The 20,630-nt window shown below is 38.1% G+C and overlaps 1 protein-coding gene and 1 non-coding gene across 3 annotated transcripts in view; both read left to right on the top strand.

Annotated features, from left to right (window-relative positions):
• SF3B3 (splicing factor 3b subunit 3) overlaps window positions 1-20,630 on the top strand; it is a 41,417-nt gene that overhangs the window by 725 nt on the left and 20,062 nt on the right. For both annotated transcript variants that reach the window (XM_026495190.4, XM_057314229.1), the window contains exons 2-11: window positions 2,967-3,103; window positions 4,553-4,879; window positions 5,607-5,779; window positions 6,323-6,464; window positions 8,959-9,071; window positions 10,767-10,904; window positions 11,674-11,777; window positions 14,641-14,806; window positions 17,434-17,529; window positions 20,008-20,080. In XM_026495190.4, coding sequence (XP_026350975.1) covers window positions 3,034-3,103; window positions 4,553-4,879; window positions 5,607-5,779; window positions 6,323-6,464; window positions 8,959-9,071; window positions 10,767-10,904; window positions 11,674-11,777; window positions 14,641-14,806; window positions 17,434-17,529; window positions 20,008-20,080 — 1,402 coding nt within the window. In that variant the 5' untranslated portion in view covers window positions 2,967-3,033. The remainder of the gene's footprint in view (window positions 1-2,966; window positions 3,104-4,552; window positions 4,880-5,606; window positions 5,780-6,322; window positions 6,465-8,958; window positions 9,072-10,766; window positions 10,905-11,673; window positions 11,778-14,640; window positions 14,807-17,433; window positions 17,530-20,007; window positions 20,081-20,630) is intronic.
• LOC113252593 (small nucleolar RNA SNORD111) lies at window positions 5,182-5,261 on the top strand. Its single transcript, XR_003314944.1, has one exon. It is a non-coding gene; the product is annotated as a small nucleolar RNA SNORD111 (small nucleolar RNA).

Genomic DNA, 20,630 nt, shown 5'->3' with positions numbered 1-20,630 from the left:
AGCTTAAATAACGGAAACAGTTTTTGGTGCCAGGACCCTCGTTTGAATTTGTGTTTTGGTACTTGGACAACTATTTCCTTCACTGATTTTCAGTTTTATCATTTGTAAAGTGGGGAACAATACTATCTATTTTGAAGACTTTGCGAAGTTTGAATGCAATGATGTTCCTTTGGCACAAGGAGAAGGGATGGAGGCAGCAATTACCTCAATTTGTAGTGGTCACAGACAGGAGGTAGGAGTAGGGGAAATCGCAAAATTTACCAGGTTTTGGCCGTTAGTGGTTTCTGGTATATAGTTCTGTAGTTTTGGACTGATCTTCCTCCAAAATGCAACTTCTTCCATTATCTAATAAAAAGGAACAGCTGGGGAACGTGAGCCCAAGTAGGTTTGAATTCTGCAGGCTGTAATGGATGCCATCAGTTATAAAGGTACTGGAAAGTAGATGGAGTTCTCAAGGAGTTATAAAGAATGAAGAGTAGGCTGGGGAACTTTTCAGGGCTTCAGAAGTGGCCCGTGGTTTCCTTTTTTTTTTTTTTTTTTTAATAGCAATTCCTTGATTTTAGTATAGTCAGTCCTGCAACATGGATCATGTTGACATGATAGGGTTTCGTTATAAATTCTGTTGTTGATAACTGCAGTTTTGAAATTATGTTTGAAGTTTTATAACCACAGCAGGATGTGATAGGATAAATTTACTTTTGTTTGAGAATCACATTCACTCTTCTTTCTTCTTTCTTTTTTTTTTTTTAAATTGAAGTATAGTTGATCACATTACTACTTTTCAGTTGAGAGCAATTACGGCATATTCTTTGCCTCTTTTTCCTCAGACTTTAAGCTGAGAGCAGCTTTCCCTGGAACCATCGCAATGTATAAGCCCTTTTGGGGATGTGTGTGTGTGTTTCTGTCAGTGCATTTTCTCTACTTTTCTTTTGTAGGTCATTTCCCCACCCCCTTCTTTTTTCACCACATAGCTTTTCTTTCTTCCCTACCATCTTAGAAGAAAGTTAAAGATGTTCCTTAGTTTCAAGAAGGAAAATTTATATCTCGGGACCCGTTTCCAGGGTGGAGGGTTCAATCTTTTCGTCTTTTAACCATTTCTGGGCTGGGCAAAAGCTGGGTGACTACTATTTTTGAGGACATTTACTCATAATTCTGTTCTCTCATTTAACAAAATCACATTTTTGTGTTAATTACAGAGTGGTTACTTTAGATTTTTCAAGGTCTTTAAATAATTGAAAAAAGTTTTCTGGCAGTAATTGTATAGTTGTAGTTTTGGGTAATTTTTGATAAAGGTACATCAGTTTGCAGTCTTCAGTCCTATCTAATGAAAAGAATCCTATTATGTGACTGTATATTTCTTTAGAGAGGCCTCCTGAAGTGGTAGGAATTGAGTTTTGTTTTAGTTTTTTATGAGTGGATTTACATTTTAAATTCTAATTGTCAAATATTGAGATAGATAAGAGAGGCAAATGGAAACTACCCTTAAGTTACCAGTTTTATCTGTTAGATTAGCAAAGTTCTGGTTGTGGGGAGATAGGGACTCATGCATTTCTGGGGATATAGATTGGTAGAGTTTCTTTGAAAGGTAATTTGGCAGTATCTGTCAAAATTTCAAATGTATGAACCTCTCAATCCAGCAATTTCACTTCTAGGGATTAATTTTTTTTTTTTTAAGATTTTATTTATTTGTCAGAGCAAGCAAGTGAGCACAGGCAGAGGGAGAAGCAGGCTCCCTGCTGAGCAAGGTGCCCGATGCAGGACTCAATCCCAGGACCCTGGGATCATGACCTGATTGGAAGGTAGATTTTTAACCGACTGAGTCACCCAGGGTCCTTTTCGGGATGACTCTTAAAGATACAGTCTTACATGTATAAATGGCCTATATAGGAGGGGTTTTCTTTTCTCTCATATTTTTTTTTAATTAAAGTTTTTTTGGGGACACTAGGGTGGCTCAGTCGGTTAAGTATCTGATTCTTGATCTCAGGGTTCAGAGCTCAAGCCCCATGGGCATGAAGCTGGGTGTGGAGCCCACTTTAAAAAAAAATGAAAGTTTTTTTTTTTTTTTAACTTTATTTAAGTAATCTTTACATTCTATGTGGGACTTGAACTCGGGACCTGAAGATCAAGAGTTACACACTCTTCCAACTGAGCCATCCAGGTACCCCAGTAGGAGGGTTTTTTGTTTTTTTTTTTTGCAGCAGTATTCATAATAGCAGGAGATTGGGAACTTAAATGTTGATCCAAAGGGTATTGGCTAAATGAATCCTTATATACACAATTCAATGGAATACTCGGTGGCTGGAAAATGAAAATGAGAAAGCCCTTTGTTAATTGCTATCTTCAAGGTAAAGTAATGAAAAGTAAGTTGCAGAATAACGTGAGTAAGTGTACAATACATAGTACCCAACCATTAGTTAAAAGGGAGAAGATCTAGTATTAACGTATTTTTGCTTGTATGTGCAGAAAGTATCTGGAAGGACATAATACAATGTAGTAAAACTGATTCCCCCCAGGGAAGAGAAATGGATGGCTAGGGAATGGATGGATGGAAGCTTTTTGCTGTGCTTTTAAAGAATTCTGAACTGTGTGTGTATAGCCTATGCAGATACAAGTACATATTGAGCTGCTTAGTTTCTGTGACAGTAAGGGCAAATAGTGTATTAATGGTCAAGATCCCAAAATTTTTACCACTTGTTACTGACCTCAGGCAGGTGATTTAATTTCTTAACCTCATTTTTTTCCTCTATATAATTAGTATGATAATGAGTTATTTATAGGTTTCTTGAGGGATTAGAGGCAAAGTACACAGCACAGTGCATGGCATATAGAATGCTCTCTAGTTTTAAATATGTTGTTTGTCAGTAAGCCTTCCTGTATGGCTTCTGCCTTCAGCCAGAAGTTCCTATATAGAAATGTCTGTTAAAGTAGTTTCCCAGCTGATATTTTTCTGTTTTATGTGCTCTTAGCTTGTTTTGACTCGTTACAACTGAGGCCTGATTGTGGAGTTGTGAGTATCTCACTGTTGCTGCCATCATGTTCCTATACAATTTGACCTTGCAGCGAGCCACAGGCATCAGCTTTGCCATTCATGGCAACTTTTCTGGTAAGATTTCTAGTTACTGTCTTTCTGAATTTAACATTTTTGAGATTAACTTGTTTCATGCTTCAAGTTCGTTTATCAAATTTAAACTTTTTTACTGAAATAACAGGAAAAGTTTTTCTTAAATCATTAGGCAACATCATTTATATAATGCTTTACGGTCTTCAAAGCCATTTGAAGTACTTGATCTTATCTGATCCCGAGGGGACTTTTGGGAAGTAAGGTCCCTCATAAATAGCGGCCTTGAACAAATGAGAATGGATTGGGGTGGATAGGAGTGGAATATCTGATAGGCAAGGAAGGTGTTTAGGCATTAGATATTGAAGACTTGTACTAGGAAAGTGGGGACAGATAGAGAAGAATATGAGTTTCCAGCCTGGGTGGTAGAGAAAATGACACTAACATTGATAGCAGGTTAGTTGGGACTAGAAAGGCAATTTGGGAAAAAGCAATTTAGTTATTTTAAACATTCATTTAAAAGTTGACGACAGCACATCCAAGTGGAATTATGTAGCAGGCAGGGAGTGATGGGGGCAAACTGGCTGTTATGCATTTGAAAATGTCAGTAATGGTTATGAAAGCAAGTGAACTTTTCCAGGACTGAGTTTAGAAATAAATGGTATATATTAGATAGCAGCTTTAAAAGTTGTTTGAGATAATCCGTCAGACTGCACAAAAAGTTAATACAATTTTCTAATATAATAGCCTTAAAGATGAGCTAGAAAGAGCCTTTGGAAATACTTAATTTTATGAGGCTGAACATTACATGTTAATAATCATTTGTAGACACCTCCCAATTATGCAGATTGATGGCAAATTTTAGAAAAATGGTTTTTAAAATATAGCTATGTGAGCGTTTTTTTTAAAAGATTTTACTTATTTGAGAGAGCGTATGTGCATGAGCGGAAGGAGGGGCAGAGAGGGAGAAGCAGACTCCCGGCTGAGCAGGGAACCTGACCTGAGGCTTGATCCCAGGACCCGGGGATCATGACCTGAGCTGAAGGCAGATGCTTAAGAGACTAAGCCCACCCAGGCACCACTATGTGACCTTTTTTTTTTTTTTTTTTAAGATTTTATTTATTTATTTGACAGAGATAGTGAGAGAGGGAATGCAAGCACTGGGGAGCTGGAGAGGGAGAAGCAGGCTCCCGCCACCCAGGGAGCCAGATGCAGGGCTCGATCCCAGAACGCTGGGAGCGTGACCTGAGCCGAAGGCAGATGCTTAACGACTGAGCCACCCAGGTGCTCCTATGTGACCATTTTTTAAAAGTTTTTCTTTGATACCACTTTCGTTAAATCATATCAATTCTAGGAATGAAATAGAATTAAAAAAACTTAAAATACTGAGCCCTTGACTCAATTTTATCTATCTTGAGTGGCATTTTGATCCATCCAGGTTACTTTTTGGACTAGTTCTGATTGTTCGTGATCTTTATTGTTTTGGTGATCTAGGAACCAAACAGCAGGAAATTGTTGTTTCCCGTGGGAAGATACTGGAGCTGCTTCGCCCTGACCCCAACACTGGCAAAGTACACACTCTACTAACTGTGGAAGTATTTGGTGTTATCCGGTCACTCATGGCCTTTAGGCTGACGGGTGGCACCAAAGACTACATTGTGGTTGGCAGTGACTCGGGTCGGATTGTTATCTTGGAATACCAGCCATCTAAGAATATGTTTGAGAAAATTCACCAAGAAACCTTTGGGAAGAGTGGTTGCCGCCGCATCGTTCCTGGCCAGTTCTTAGCTGTGGATCCCAAAGGGCGAGCTGTTATGATTAGTGAGTGACTTGCTATATTAAGTGTACCTCCGAGACTCATAGATTCTCAGCTTAGGGTAGCAGTGCTGTGCTCTTGGCAGTGTGCCAGTAAGTTCCTTACCTGGGTAAAGTCTGGGTCATATTTGGATTAATGCCATGGTTTAAAGTTGTGTCTCCTTTTAAAATAATGGGAATAGTCCTAACACACCTTTTCCATTTCCTATTTGGTTGGATTAGGTGTTTTTCCCATTTCTATATGTGTAGCAAAAAGCCTACAGTGAAATGATTGTACATAATTAGGCAGTGAATATGGTTGCTTTCATCAGCCTGAAGTGATGATTCACATTCATGTCTCTTCTCTGATAAATCTCTTGAAGAAAATTCCGTGTATCTGATCAGGCCTCCAGAAGGCAACTCTTTTTCATTAAGTCACAAAAACATTGGATTTAATTCAAAGAATAAAGCTGGTAATTTTATGAATTATCATTTTGTTTCCTAATATCATTAAATCTAGGGCATGCTAAAATGTTGTGAAGAGTTAGTGGGATATTAATATCCCTATTAGGAAGGAGGGGAGTAAAATTCTGTTGTCTATTTTACTAATAGCAAAATTCTAAGTTAATACACTTGTAGAGTTAATGCTGGCTAGTAATGATTTTAAAGGAACAATTGTGATGTGAATCTGGCTGTTCCATAAGCCCTTTTCATTTTCTGGAAATTTTATTTGTTTTGTCTCCTTTATCTATAGGTGCCATTGAAAAACAGAAATTGGTATATATCTTGAACAGAGATGCTGCAGCCCGGCTTACCATTTCATCTCCCCTGGAGGCCCATAAAGCGAATACTTTAGTATATCATGTGGTTGGAGTAGATGTGGGATTTGAAAATCCAATGTTTGCTTGTCTAGAAATGGATTATGAGGTAATGGGGACTCACTGACTCCCTCCTCTCTCTCTTCCTTTCCCATCCTCCTTCTCCCCATCCCCCCACATGATGGTTTCTTTCATTCACCTCAGTGCTTTCCTGATTACTTTCTTCATTGTGTATTTCTTACAGTTCTCCTGCTAACAAATCTTCTCTGTTTTCCAAATGTCTTACTAAGACTCTTTGGAATGTTTCACAGTTTAACTATATAATAGCACCTTATCCTGATTTGAACGATCTCCGTATAAAAACAGTATTTTTTAGGAAGAGCTGTTTGAAAAAGGAGGTGAAACTGTATGTGGGATTTTTTTTGCAGTGAGGTAGTGAAGGGTGGAGCATACCATTCTTTGCCTTGAATGGAAGGCAGTACCCTTCAGTAGAGGGAACCTTGGTCCTAAAAATAGGAGACCCAGGTTCTTGTTCCAGCTCTGCCATTACCTAGTAGTGTGAGCTTTGGTAAACTGTTGCGGACCTTTGCCTCCCCATTTGTAGGATGGAGGAATCCTGATGCCGTGTTTGTGCTAATGTCCTTCTTTGTAGGAAGCAGACAATGATCCAACAGGGGAAGCAGCGGCTAATACCCAGCAGACTCTTACCTTCTATGAGTTAGACCTTGGTTTAAATCATGTGGTCCGAAAATACAGTGAACCTTTGGAGGAACATGGCAATTTTCTTATTACAGGTACTTTTTTTTTTTTTTTTTAAGATTTTATTTATTCAGTTGAGAGGGGGAGAGCAAGAGCGGGGGAGGGGGTTGGGAGAGAGACAGAAGGAGAGGGAGAAGCAGACTCCCTGCTGAGCAGGGAGCCCAACGTGAAGCTCGATCCCAGGACCCCAGGATCATGACCTCCAGGATCATGACCTCAGCCAAAGGCAGAGGCTTAACCGACTGATCACCCAGGTGCCCCTTACAGGTACCTTTTTGCTTGGCCCATGTTATATGCAAACCTAGGAGAGTTTACTTAATAGGGTTTGGAAGCTATAATCCATTTATAGTAAATCTAAGTACCTTTTCTATGTTTTGGTGAAGTTAGAAGATCCTGGAGTGGTTGACTCTTACCTTCTAAGGGGGGAAGGGAAGAAAGGATGCAGAGAGCACTCAGCTTGGAATATTGACTACTGTTGGGTGCTCTGACTGTAAACAGTCTTTCGCTGTCATTAAGAAAATTAAAACCTAGTTCTTTGAAAAGACAAGTGAAATGGATAGATCAACCAGATAAAGCGGTATGTATGTCCATGAATTTGAAAACTTAGGTGAAATAGAAATATTTTTGAAAGCAGTTCCCGAAATTGACCCTATAAAAAATTAAGAATCTGAATAGACCAGCACCCATTAAAGAAATTGGAGCAGTAGTCAAAACTATTCCCCAAAAGATTTAAGGTCCAGAATTTTCAGGGACCTTAAATTTCTTCAGAGAGAGGAAAAAAAATAAAAACTGTCATACCACTTTATGAGCTTAATATAACTTACGTATCAAAACTGGGGAAGGTTAGTAACAAAAATCTGTATGTTGGTTATGATTATAAATACCAAAACCTAAAATGTTAGGAAATCGAAGTCTGCTTTAAATATATCATAGCTAAGTAAGATTTTTGTAGGTATTCAGAGATGTTCACAACTAGAAAATCAGTATCCATGGCGCCTGGTTGGCTCAGTCAGTGGAGCATGTGAATCTTGTTCTCGGGGATGTAAATTCTAGTCCCACATTGGGTGTAGAGATAACTTAAAAATGAAATCTTAAAAAGAAAATCAATATCTGTTTAATTCAGTATATTAAGAAACTAAAGGAGACGACCGTATTTGTGGTCCTTTAAAGTTCAGCAGGCTTTGGGAAGACAGTGATCCATTCCTTTCTGTTTTGAGTTATCTGCACTTGGATTGATGTCTCATGTGCAATATGTCTTGAGGGAGGATTTTGGAGAATAATATAGCACTTGTCTTTGAGCATTGAATCTTAGGAAGAGGCCGTATATTAAACAGAAGAACCTTGGAAAATAAATCACACGTCTCATTATTTGCTGTAACATTATCATATGTTTTGCTGACAAGGGCTTCATTTGTTCAGCAATTTTTGTTGAGTATAATCAGTATGTGCAGGGTCAGTCTCCTGGGACCTGGGACTGCAGTGGTGAAAAATTATGTGTGGTGTCTCCTTTTATGCAAGATTGAGTCCAGTGATGAATATGTCCAAGTAACAAAAAAATTGCCAGAGTGTGTGCCAAATGCCATGACAGGGTAGAGGAGAGGTCTTAACCCAGGGAAAGAAAAGGAATATGTTAGAGAAATCTTTCTGGAGAAGAGCTCTGTATGCTGAGACCTGAGGACTAGTTAGTTAGGTATGGGGGGAGTGGTGGAGGAAGGAGTTTCTGTTGTGGACAAGGAGAGCAAGATGCACAAAGGCGGCCAGTGTGTGAAGAAAGAACATGGTTCATTCAAAGAACTGGAACCTCATTGTGATTGGATTAATAGAACTAAAAGGACTGGGGTAGAGCTAAAGGGCTGTGGTGGGGAGGTAGCTACTGAAGGATTTTATTTATTTTTTATTGTTGGTACTGTAGGATTTTAAGCAGGGGAATAATCTGTTAAAGATGAACATTTTAGGAACATTACTTGCTTACGTTTTGGCTAATTGAACGGAGAATAAAACTATAAACCAGGTGAGGAAGTTGTTTCACTTACCTGAGAGATTGGCAGCATGAGCACTGCTAAGAAGGTAGAATCAATAGAGCTGTGAGGGGAGAGAATTGAAGAGTGACACCCAGATTTCTGGTTTGGTCTTCTGGTTGATAGTAGTGCTCTCTGAGATGGAGGACTCAGGAGGTGGAACAGATTTGGGAAGGAACTTGAGTGTGTTTATGAATACAATGTATTTTTAAGTTGCTTGTGGAATTTCCAGTAAGAGCATCTAGAATGCAGTTGGGTTATAGGGATAAAGATGAGAACTGAGTTTTGGGCTCGGAGCTAAAAATTTTAGATGCATTATCAGATATCTGGACAGGCTAAGGCTACCCAGACTGCTCACCATCCTTGTCTTATGCTAGTGTCAAGGAAAAGAAACACTTTTCAGGCACTTACACCATCATCCAAGTTGTGCTGAAGGAGAGAAGAAATTGAAAGCTAAATCGTAATTCATGGTTATGTTAAATCATTGCTGAGTTCTGTTTTTTTCTGATAGTTCCCGGAGGGTCAGATGGTCCAAGTGGAGTGTTAATCTGCTCTGAAAACTATATCACCTACAAGAACTTTGGTGACCAACCGGATATCCGATGTCCAATTCCCAGGAGACGGGTAAAAATCTTTGCCATAAGAAAAGATACTGGTGTTCCTGAAGTTAATTTATTTTTTGTGGTTACAGAATATAGTCTCTTAGTTTATGTGTTGTGAGGTTTTAGTTTCTTTGTAAATCTTGTGTTTAATAAAGCTGGTAAAGTATTTTAGTAAAAGCAAAACAAATTGTTTGAGAAAGGGAATTAAAAACACCGTTTCCATTTCAGAAGAAACTGGACGATGACTTTGAAATTCTTGCAAGTTTCTAGTTTGAAGAAGCCAGACATATTTATTGGCAATAGATTGTTTTCCGTTGTCTTTTTCCCCCCATTCCAACATACAAATTTTAAAGAATAGAACAGTGAATTCCTGTTTGCCTTTTACATACAGAAAGAAGATCCACCAATTTAATGTTTTCTGCATTTGGGTTTTCTTTTTTTTTTTTTTTCTTTTTTTTAAGACTTTATTTGTCAGAGGGAGAGGGGGAGAGAGAGAGAGAGACAGCACGTGGGCACACAAGCAAGGGGAGCGGCAGGCAGAGGGACAAGCAGGGTCCCTGCTGAGTAAGGAGCCCAGTGTGGGACTTGATCAGAGGACCCTGGGATCGTGACCTGAGCTGAAGGCAGGCGCTTAACTGACTGAGCCACCCAGGTGTCCCTTGGGTTTTCTTTCTTGTGATATATCTATATGCTTTTTTAGACAAACCTTTTGAAAATAAGTTGCAGTCATCATGACACTCTAAGAATCTCCTAATATGTAGCTCCTGAAAAGAAAGAAAATTTCCTCCTACATAACCACACTACCAGTATCATGCCCAAGAAATTTACTGTTTTGTGTAATGTAATTATCTTATGTATAGTTCATATACCAGTTTCTCTCATTGTCCCCAAAAGTTCCCTTTTATCTACTTTTACTGTCCTTCAGAATATTTTATCTCACCTTTGTTTGCTTTTGGTCTTCTGTTGACATTTTTTTAAGATTTCAGGCTAATTTTCTTGGAGTTTGTCCCATCATATTTTTCCATATGACTATATCCACGTTAATATTTTTGATAGAGTCATTACATAAGGTGTGACATATTTCCCACTATCACATTAGGGGCACAGAATGTTCGTTTGACTCGTTGGTGATGTTAAATTGATCACTTTGTTAAGGTAGTGTCTGCCTGTGCTTCTTAATTGTGAAGGTACCTTTTCCTTTCTGTAATTGGTGTGGAAGCAGATGATGAATTTTGTGGTGGTAGATATTCTTTTCCCTAGCATCTTTTCACACAGTGCTTTTCCCCTCAGTTCAGTTACTACTTTGGTGGTTGAAAATGGTGTTTTATCAATTTTAATCTTAACAGTTACTGTGGAAATTATTAAGCATATGCAAAGTAGAATATAATGAACTGTATATCCAGCTTCAGCTAATCTTGTTTCATCTCTGCTTCCTTAGTCTCTCCTTTCACCCCTGGTTTTATGTCTTTCTAACGGATTGAGCTACCCAGGCAACCCGTGGCTGTTTTTTATACACGGGCTTTGTGACATATTTATAGTAGACAAGAATTTTTGGCTAATAGGCTGCTTTGGATCAGAGCTTATATGCAGAGACTATGGGTACCTCAAGGCCTTGGGGGGGGGGGTGACCTGTATGATCCCTTTTGGTAAGGTGCTATATTTCCTAAATAAGAAGTACTCATTTCTAAGTTGTTGGTTCTGTATTTGACTTTGCTAGAATGACCTGGATGACCCTGAAAGAGGAATGATTTTTGTCTGCTCTGCCACCCATAAGACCAAATCAATGTTCTTCTTTTTGGCCCAAACTGAGCAGGGAGATATATTCAAGATCACTTTGGAGACAGATGAAGATATGGTAAGCAGACCATGGATGGAGAGGGAAAAAATGAAAAAACACTTTGGTTAGGTTTAGTCTGGTTTGATAAAACGTCCTGTGGTATTCTAATTTTGATATATTTAAATAACCTTATTTCAAAAACTGATATTTATGTGTACATTTAAGGTTTACAGAGTGGTTTTATAAACCGTCTTCATTAAAACTACTCTGAGATAGGACAATTGATACTTTACAAGTTAATAAAATGGAAATAATGCCTTAAAAAGTGGTTGTCTAAGGTGTTAAAGCTTTTAAAATTTGCAACTGGTATATGAATGTAGGTTTTCTCTGGTTAACAGATTTCTGGTCTGGTAGTCTCATGTATGAGACCGAGTAACAAGAAAAAGCTCTTGATGTCTACTGAAAACTGGTAATACACATGATCTGTTACTGTTTTCATCTTAGGTAGGAGCTCTGTGAACATCTGAGCAATTTTTTAGATACCTGTTTAGCTCAGGAGTGGGCAGATTTTTTTGTAAAGGCCCGGTAGTAAATATTGTAAGCTTTTATGGGCCATATAATCTGTCTCAACTATACAACTCTGCCGTTGTGGCACAGAAGCAGCATGGGAAGTATGTAAACAAATAGGGATGGCTAGTGTTGGGCCTTAGTTTGCTAACCCCGGGTTTAGATACTTAAGGACAACGTTGTATTCGCTATTCTGCTTGTGCTATCTTACAATACTGGGCTACCTTCTGTGGCCTAGCTTCACTTGCCTATGTGGTACAATCTTTTTCCCCTCTTCCAGGTTACTGAGATCCGGCTCAAGTATTTTGATACTGTGCCTGTTGCTGCTGCCATGTGTGTGCTTAAAACAGGCTTCCTTTTTGTAGCATCAGAATTTGGAAACCAGTGAGTAATCCTCTTATTATCCTAGTTCACCCTCGTTACTATAAAAGTTGACAGGAGGGAGATGTGGCTCCCGCATTGGGCTCTTTCTCTCTCTCTGTCTCAAATAAAATCTTTAAAAAAAAAAAAAAAAAAAAAAGACTCTCTCTCCCACTCCCTCTGCCCGCTCCCATGTGTGTGTGCATATTTTTTCTCTCAAATAAATAAATCTTTAAAAAGTAATAATAAAAATATTGAGACAGTGGAGAAATTTGAATGCTAACTGGCTATTTGATTATATCAAGAAATTAATACTAATTTTGGGCAAGTGGGATATAAATAAAACAAGACTGGCCATGGGTTGACCTTTTTTGAAGCTGAGTGATGGGCACATATGGGATCATTAATTACACTATTCTCTCTTGTGTACCTATTTAAAAATTTCCATAATAAAAATTTTAAGCAAAAGATACTGATATGAAAAAAATTTTAAGATACAGAGCTTATTTGAAAAAAACAGTAATTTTTTAAAGAATGATACAGTTCTCTAAAATAAAATTACATACAAAAACTAGAAAGTAAAAATACTGGAAGTAGATGCAAGGAAATATTAATCTGAGTATTGTGGGATACTCCTAGGATTATATGTGATTTTTTATTTTTCCTCTTTTACTCATTTTCTAAAACTTTCTGTTTTGAAAATCATCTCTTGGGGCAGAGAGTAGAAAGACTGTAGTATACAGGTGGATACTTGTCAGACTGAGATGGGTTTGAGCTTGTGCGAAATTATATGTTGCTGCTGAATCTGAAGTCTGGGACACTTAAAAAGTGCTGATTTGGGGCCTCAGAAACATGTGCTGTGGGTATTAAATCAATTGTAAAGCAACCTATTTATCAGACACTTAGCATTTAATATTCACTCTGTTCCAAGCACTGTTCTAAGCACTGCGGATAACGTCATATTAATGCATAACATTCCCAGTGAGACGGTGCCCTTATCCCATTTACACTTAAGGGAACTGGGTCACAGAATTTGTGAAATTTGTGAAAGAAATTTGGTCAGACACCTAAGTGCCAGACCATCTGGTTCCAGAGTTCCTGCTCTGAAGCACAACACCATAGTCACAGACACTGTTTTACCAAGATTTGGCCAATCTTCCCTTTGATGGAGTTGGTGAGCCTAGCATCCTTATGATTGGCAGTTAGTAGACACTGAAGGTATCTTTGACAGGTGGTCTTCATCATCTGTGTATACACCTCTTGCCTGAGTAAGAAATGTAAACTAATTAACCTTTTATATGTGTACCTTACATTCTCAGTGCTTTTGTACATTGTTCAAGAATAATAGTCCTGTTTGCTTTTTTTGTAATATAGCGTAGAATCTGATGTGTTTATCAAAAGTGTTAAATGCTGAGGTTTATTTGGCAAATGTTTCTTGAATAGCTTATGTATTTCAGATGCTGATTTTATCATTTTATCCTTCCTCTAAAAAGCTACACTTAATGTTATTTAAAGTGTTGTGTATTAAAGGTCCTGATCTGTTACTTAAAGGGTAAACGTGACCAGTGATTTGGTGTTTCTTTTTTAAATTGAGCTTCTTCCCAAGAGCTCAGTGCATATTCCGCTTACAATGGTATATTGTTCTAGATTATCTACTCTTAAAGTTGCTTTTACCTCTTTTTTTTTTTTTTTTTTGGTGACTTACCTTTGAATCATTTCATTAAGTATTATTAGCCAGAGGACAGACAGGAGAAGGACAAGATCATTTTGTTGCTTATTACCTCTGATATGTTTATGTTTTGTTTTGGGCAATGATACTGTAATATCTGCATGCTATTGCAAAGTGACCACCAGTTCTTGTTTTCTGTTACACTTGGCCTGGTTTTGGTTAAAATAGGAAATGGTTGTAGATTTTCTTTGGCTTTCGTTTATCTCATTTTATTTTAGGGACTTAGGTGTCTGATTTCATTTCTTTTATGTCATTTATTTTAGGGACTTAGGTGTCTGATCAAATTTCTTTCACAAATTTACAAATTTCACAAATTCTCTATGATGACCCAGTTCCCTAAAGTGTAAATGGGATTTTCATTGAATTTCGTTTATTTCATTTTATTTGACAGACACTGTTCTTACTAGGTTCCATGCCCAGTTCTATGTACTCACTGAATTCTGTGGGAATTTGTTTTTATAAATTGATACAAGTGAGGCACAGAGAGATAATTAATATGCAGGTAGTTAAGGGGTAGGGCTGGGATTCAGACCTGGGCACTTTAGCAAAAGCCAGGTGCTTTTAACCACTGTGGTGCTAAGGTCCTTCATTGTACCAATCTGAATTCAATAGTCCTTTTTTTTTTTTTTTTTTTTTTTTTTTAAAGTAATTCTGTGCCCGAGGTGGGGCTTGAACTCAGAACCCCGAGATCAGGAGTTATATCCTCTATCGGCCCAGCCAGTCAGGTGCCCCCTGAGTTCAGTAAATTAGTTTCTTCATCCCATTCTATTCTAAGAAAGAAGACCCCACTTTGACAGAGGTTTTGAACATTAGATGCTGACTCATTAATGCATGTTAGAATTTTGATTAGATCTTTGTAAAGTACTTTATGAGCATTATGTTTATAGTAACCATTATCTTTAGACAGAGGTGTTTAATTAAATTCTTCTTTGCTTCGGGGCGCCTGGGTGGCATAGCGGTTAAGTGTCTGCCTTCGGCTCAGGGCGTGATCCCAGCGTTATGGGATCGAGCCCCACATCAGGCTCCTCCGCTATGAGCCTGCTTCTTCCTCTCCCACTCCCCCTGCTTGTGTTCCCTCTCTCGCTGGCTGTCTCTATCTCTGTTAAATAAATAAATAAAATCTTTTAAAAAAAAAAATTCTTCTTTGCTTCTCCCTAGTTACTTATATCAAATTGCACATCTTGGAGATGATGATGAAGAACCTGAGTTTTCATCTGCCATGCCTCTGGAAGAAGGAGACACATTCTTCTTCCAACCAAGACCACTCAAAAACCTTGTGCTGGTTGATGAATTGGACAGCCTCTCTCCCATTTTGTTTTGCCAGGTGTGGGTCTTTCCAGTCACTTCTGTGATGAACAGTGCCAGCCAAATGTTTTTGAATCTGAATGAGTTTAAAGTTTTAACTGCAGTTAAATTAAGGTATAGTCTAAGAGTGAGGTTCATCAGCGTATCTGTGGAAATCACCAGCATGGTGGAAGGTGGGGAGCTAAAAATCATTACATAAATCCTTAGACTTTTTTTTTTTAATTTTATAACTCGTGTTCAGTATAAAAATTCTAAACCATGCAAAAGGTGAATGGTGGAATTCCTGCCTCCAATCTTGTTTTCAGCTTCTATCCACTGAGGATGCTGCTATTAACAACTTCTTGTGATTGCTTCCAGGCATTCCCTGCATCTGTCCGTGCACGTGCGTGTTTGTGTGTGTTATGTATTTTTTTTCTTTTTATTATTTTTTGGAGAGAGAGTGTGTACAGGGAGGAGGCGGGGGGAGAGGGAGAGAGCATATTCAAGCAGGCTCCAGGCCTAGCACAGAGCCCTGATGCAGGGCTTGATTTCATTATGGGGAGATATGACCTAAGCAGAAATCAAGAGTCTGACCCTTAACCCACTGAGCCAGCCAGGTGCCCCACTCCTTTCTTTTTAATGTAAATAAGCTCATGTACTTCGTAGTGTTCTGAAATTGTCCTTTTGGCACTTAATAGTCTATGAATATTTGTAGTTGATGAACACCTATGTCTGATTTTAAAAACTCCATTTCTTAAAATAATCCAGAGACACTGGGATCAGTCAGTAACAGAAACTTTTTAAAATACATCCTCAGGGAGGAACCCAAGGTGGCCCAGGATGGGGACTGTGTCCCGGCTGCTAGCACTCAACAATTCCTGCTAGCAGGAATTTAGCCGTGCCTTTGTATCCTGGATTGCTGGGGTTTGAGTGACCATTAGACACCAGCCTACCCTGTCTAGTTGATCACACTTTTAATTAACGGAGAGAGGTTTATTTACTATGTGCTGGGGAAACAAGTCAGCATTAAGGCACTATTCCTGGTAAAATTAACCATTCTTGAAATTAACTGCTTTTGTTCTTTTCTTTTCGAGAAAGCCCAGAGGCAATAGAAAATCCTAAGTAATTCCTGAATAGATGATTAGTGATTTTTTTCCCCCTTCCATTTGAATTTGAGGAAATGATCGTGTGAATAGTTTGTAGCAAAGAATAAAATTAGCAGAAAGTTCAGGTATCTCTAGTAGGGGTAAGCATTTTTTTGTGCCATGATGTCTTTACTAGCCTGGTGAGGCAACTGGATTTCTTCTCTGAATAATGTTTTTATATTTGTTTTTTAAAGTTTTTATTTATTTAGAGAGAAAGCACATGTGAGCGTGCTCTCGAGCACTTGTGAGCAGGGGGAGGGCCGGGGAGGGAGAGAGAATCTCAGGTGGACTCTGCTTGGTTTGGAGCCTGATGCGGTCTCAGTCTCTGTAACCCTGAGATGATGACCTGAGCCAAAATCAGGAGTCGGGACGCTTAACTGGCTGAGTCACCCAGGCGCCCCTGTACTGTAATTTTGTTAAACAGGTCAGTTTAAGTGAAAATTCTTGACTGTCTATAAGGCAATACAGCTTACTGTAACATGGACAAATGTGTGTTGAGTGCATACAGCCTTCACACTGATCTCTTCTTTAAAAAAATTAACTCACCTATTTCAAATACACCATCTTGTTATTTAAAGCCTTGATAAAGAAGCACATATATCGCTTTTTTAGAACTTAACAATACCTTGCTATCTTATGTTTATTACTACATGCATTTAAAAACATTATTCAGAGAATATAAAAATCTTAAAAAAAAAAAAAAGGCGGGTGGGGGGGCGCCTGGGTGGCACAGTCGTTGGGTGTCTGCCTCGGCTCAGGGCGTGATCCCAGCATTCTGGGATCGAGCCCCACATCAGGCTCCTCTGCTGGGAGCCTGCTTCTTCCTCTCCCACTCCCCCTGCTTGTGTTCCCTCTCTCGCTGGCTGTCTCTCTCTGTCAAATTAATAAATAAAATCTTAAAAAAAACAACAAAATTACAGTACAAATGATTGGCCTCATTATATATTGACCAACAAATGTACTGGAAAGCAGCTAGATGTCTGGGATACCAACATAACACGTGGCTTCCCCATCTGGTGGCTGAACAATCAGGTATAGTTACCCAGTAGTTAGTTAGTTATGTCATAGAAGTATCTGTAGATAAGGGAACTTTGATAATGTGTAGTCTAGGAAATCTAACGAATGTAATTTTGAAATACTGATGAGAGGAGTAATTGGAGGTATATAAATTTTAATGTTATGAATAAATGAATTTTATTGGTGACAGTCACAGATACTGATAATATTATAGTTTATGTTGTTAGTTGAAATAACTAAATTTCAGTTTGAGGTTATATAATACTATACTTTGTTAACTGAAGAACTGATACAAGCCTTTTTTTGTTAGTAAAACTTGTTGCTTCAAACTGGTTTGGTCTGGTTTGGTGTTTGGAACATGAGGGCTTTTCCCCTTGATGCTGCCTGGGCTTGTAGCCAATATATAAGCTTAGTAAACTAAAAAGTACCTTGTTCTCCAAGAAAATCAGGTTTAAGTGTGAAAACTTCGTACAAGTAGACCTTTTTTTGCCTTTTCTCTATGCAGATAGCTGATCTGGCCAATGAAGACACACCACAGCTCTATGTGGCCTGTGGTAGGGGACCCCGATCATCTCTCAGAGTCCTAAGGCATGGACTTGAGGTAAGCTGGGCATTTTTAGATAATCTGTAGGGTTTGGAGAGAAGCATTGAAAAAGCAGTTTATGGCTTTATTCTGATGAGATCAATGATATATTTAACGTTTCTATGAAAGAAAAAATGTTTTCTTTCTCTTGTATTTCCATAACAAAGTTTAAGTGTCCTATTCTTTAACATGTTTGCACTATAGACACATTTTAAAAAATTGGCAAAATGGGGTTAAAAGGGGGAAAATAACCTCTACTGGCTCCAGGCTCACCAGCTATAACATGGGGGAAATCTGCAAGGAGCATTTTATTCCATTTTCTTCTAGTTTTGGTGTGTGTGTTCAGAGTTTTTAGGTATTTATATGTTTTTAACTCTATTAATGTTATATATTTTTGTATCTTACCAAGTTTATTTCTTATATGTTCTTAAGTTGTATTATTTTTAATGTTTTTGCAATATCCGCTATAGTGGATGGATCAGAATTTATTTAATAAATTCTTTATTGCTGGATCTTTTAGGTGACGTGGACACTCAAATCCCATATCCTCTTCTCAAGAGGTTCTAGGGTTGCTGCTTTTTTTAGCAAGTTCCCTGGGGTTGATTTTGTTAAGAGCAAAATAAAGCTTTCTATGGCACTTTGTTGTAGAGTTGGGGGTTGGCAGACTATAAGCTCTCAGTGACCCACTCCCTGTTTTTGTAAGTTTTCATTGGAACACAGCCGAGATGACTGACCTTGGTTTTGAATTCTGGCTCTACCACTTAATAGCTGTTGCTAAGCTTTTGTTTTTCCTCTTCTATAAAATGAGCTCTGCTTTAAAGATTGTTGTGTGAATTAAATGAGATAATGCATTTGAAGAAGCACTTAGCTCAAGGTATGGCATACCCTGTCTGTTCGATATATGCTAGCTATTAATACTGCTGTTTCAGGGAATTTGAAAAATTTTTGTCTCCACCAATACACTCATCAGGCTAGTAAATTTTTAGTGACTTGAACCCAATTTAGACTGTTTTTGATTACTTACTAGATACCATTCAGCTTGTGACGAAAGCGAACATTCTCCACCAAAAGTGCATACGTGCATTAACAGAAAATTTTATGTACAGTGTAAGAGATAAACGATCCAATTAAGAATTGTTTTTGAGTCTTCCACCCCCTCCCACTTTTTTCCAGTTCTAAGAGATCTCTGTTATACAGAAAAATATTTTGAAATTGTTAAATATTACTTTGGTCCTGTATATCTATTTGTTAAACCTTGTTTAGCTAGGTTATGGTCTCATTTGAGCAGGGTCACTGTCACATGTTAGATTTGGTATAGAGTATAGCACTTCTAATACTTTATTGGTGATGAGGTTTTCTATAGTTCTTTTGTTCCATGATCAGGTATTCCTATTATTTTATCAAGTTAAATTTAAAAAAGGGGGTGTGTAATGCCTTTAATGGATATATGTGAGTTCTCTCTGTAAAATGTGGCTACACGGTACAGTATATTAAGCAAATTATTTCTGGGTCATTTAAAAATAATGTTTTTATTTTGAAATGGTTTTATATTTACAGAAAAATTACAGGGATAGTATAGTGGGTTCATGTGTAACCTACACCTAGTTTTCCCCTCTAGACCATTGTTAGTTCATCTCAGATATTTCATTTTCTCTCATGTTTGAGAACCTATAGGATATTCAGAGGATTCTTGACTCTAACCTTAAGGAGCATAAAATCTAGTAGGAAGGACAGAATAATTCCTGAAATCACTTTTTAGATAAATGCCCTAGGAGGTGATGATTTCTGTGAGCGCTTAGAGGAGGGAGAGAGGGACTGCCTCGCAAAAGGATAAGGGAAGATTTTTCCTAAAGGATGTGTCATTTTGAATTGGTCCTTGAAGAGAGATGGAATTTGGGAGCTGGGGAAGAAATGGGATGCTAACTTAGATGGCCTGTTTCATTCCATGTGCTCTCTTTTTGAGGAGGATGCAGGCATGTCATACCGGAACAAAGCATGTGGTTTTTGCTGGAACAACTATCCTCCTAAATATTCTATCACTTTTTGCTTAAGTTTGTTATGGGAATTGCCAGTATTTCCAAGCCTTTTTGCTTAACATTTTTTCTTTCTTTTCTTTTCTTTTCTTTTCTTTTCTTTTCTTCTCTTTTTTCTTTTTTTTCCTTTTCTTTTCTTTCTTTCTTTCTTTTTCTTTCTTCCTTTCTTTCTTTTTTCTTTCTTTCTTTAAATAAAAATGATTCCATTCTTTTAAAGATTCTTAAATCTTTTTTTTATTTTTAAGTAATCTCTATAACCCAACAAGGGGCTCGAACTTAAACCCCTGAGATCAAGAGTCACATGCTCTACCCGCTGAGCCACCCGGGTGCCCTGGTTCCATTCTTTTAATCCAACATGCGGTGTGAGCACTGCCTTTTCGGAATCCTATTATCTAGTGTAGTTGTAAGCAAGGAGCTAAGTTCTATGCTCACTGGATTCGTGGTTTGTCTCCACTCTTGTCAGGTATCAGAAATGGCTGTCTCTGAGTTACCTGGTAACCCCAATGCTGTCTGGACAGTGCGTCGGCACATTGAAGGTAAGCAGCCCTTTCCCAATAATCAAAATGTGGGTCTGGGTGACATTGACAATAGAAGGCTTAGGAGGCTGCATTCATAATATTTCTGTATCGCTTTGTTTAGCAATATACTAGAAACATTTTCTGGCCTGACTCCATGTTTCTCAGACTCTTTGAATCAGGATGTCTTCACCTTTTTGTATGCACTAGTAAGGGGACTATATTCATCTTTAAAGTACTGGTTCCATCTGTGTAAGAAGTGTGGTGTGAAGGAAAGTTTTTGCTTCTTTTTCTCAGTGTTTTTTCCTATTGTGCTGAAACCACAGTGAAGTTGAAGGTGTTATTCCAGGTATTAAGAGATTTTATTAAGCTTATTCATTAGTCCGGCTCAGTGGGTGTAGTTGTGCTTCAGGAAAGTTTAGATTGAAATTGAATGAAATCAGAATTTTAGAGTGGATGGAAAAGATGGGATGGAGGAGACAGGAGTCTGTGCTCCTGGATAAAAATGGTCACTTCATCCTAAAATTTTGAGATTTATGTGAAAATGCATAATAGTGCAACAGCAGCAAAG

The sequence above is a fragment of the Ursus arctos genome, unplaced genomic scaffold (assembly GCF_023065955.2).
Source record: "Ursus arctos isolate Adak ecotype North America unplaced genomic scaffold, UrsArc2.0 scaffold_19, whole genome shotgun sequence".
In the NCBI taxonomy this organism is placed as follows: Eukaryota; Metazoa; Chordata; class Mammalia; order Carnivora; family Ursidae; genus Ursus; species Ursus arctos.
This window is presented reverse-complemented; position numbering and strand designations above follow the sequence as displayed.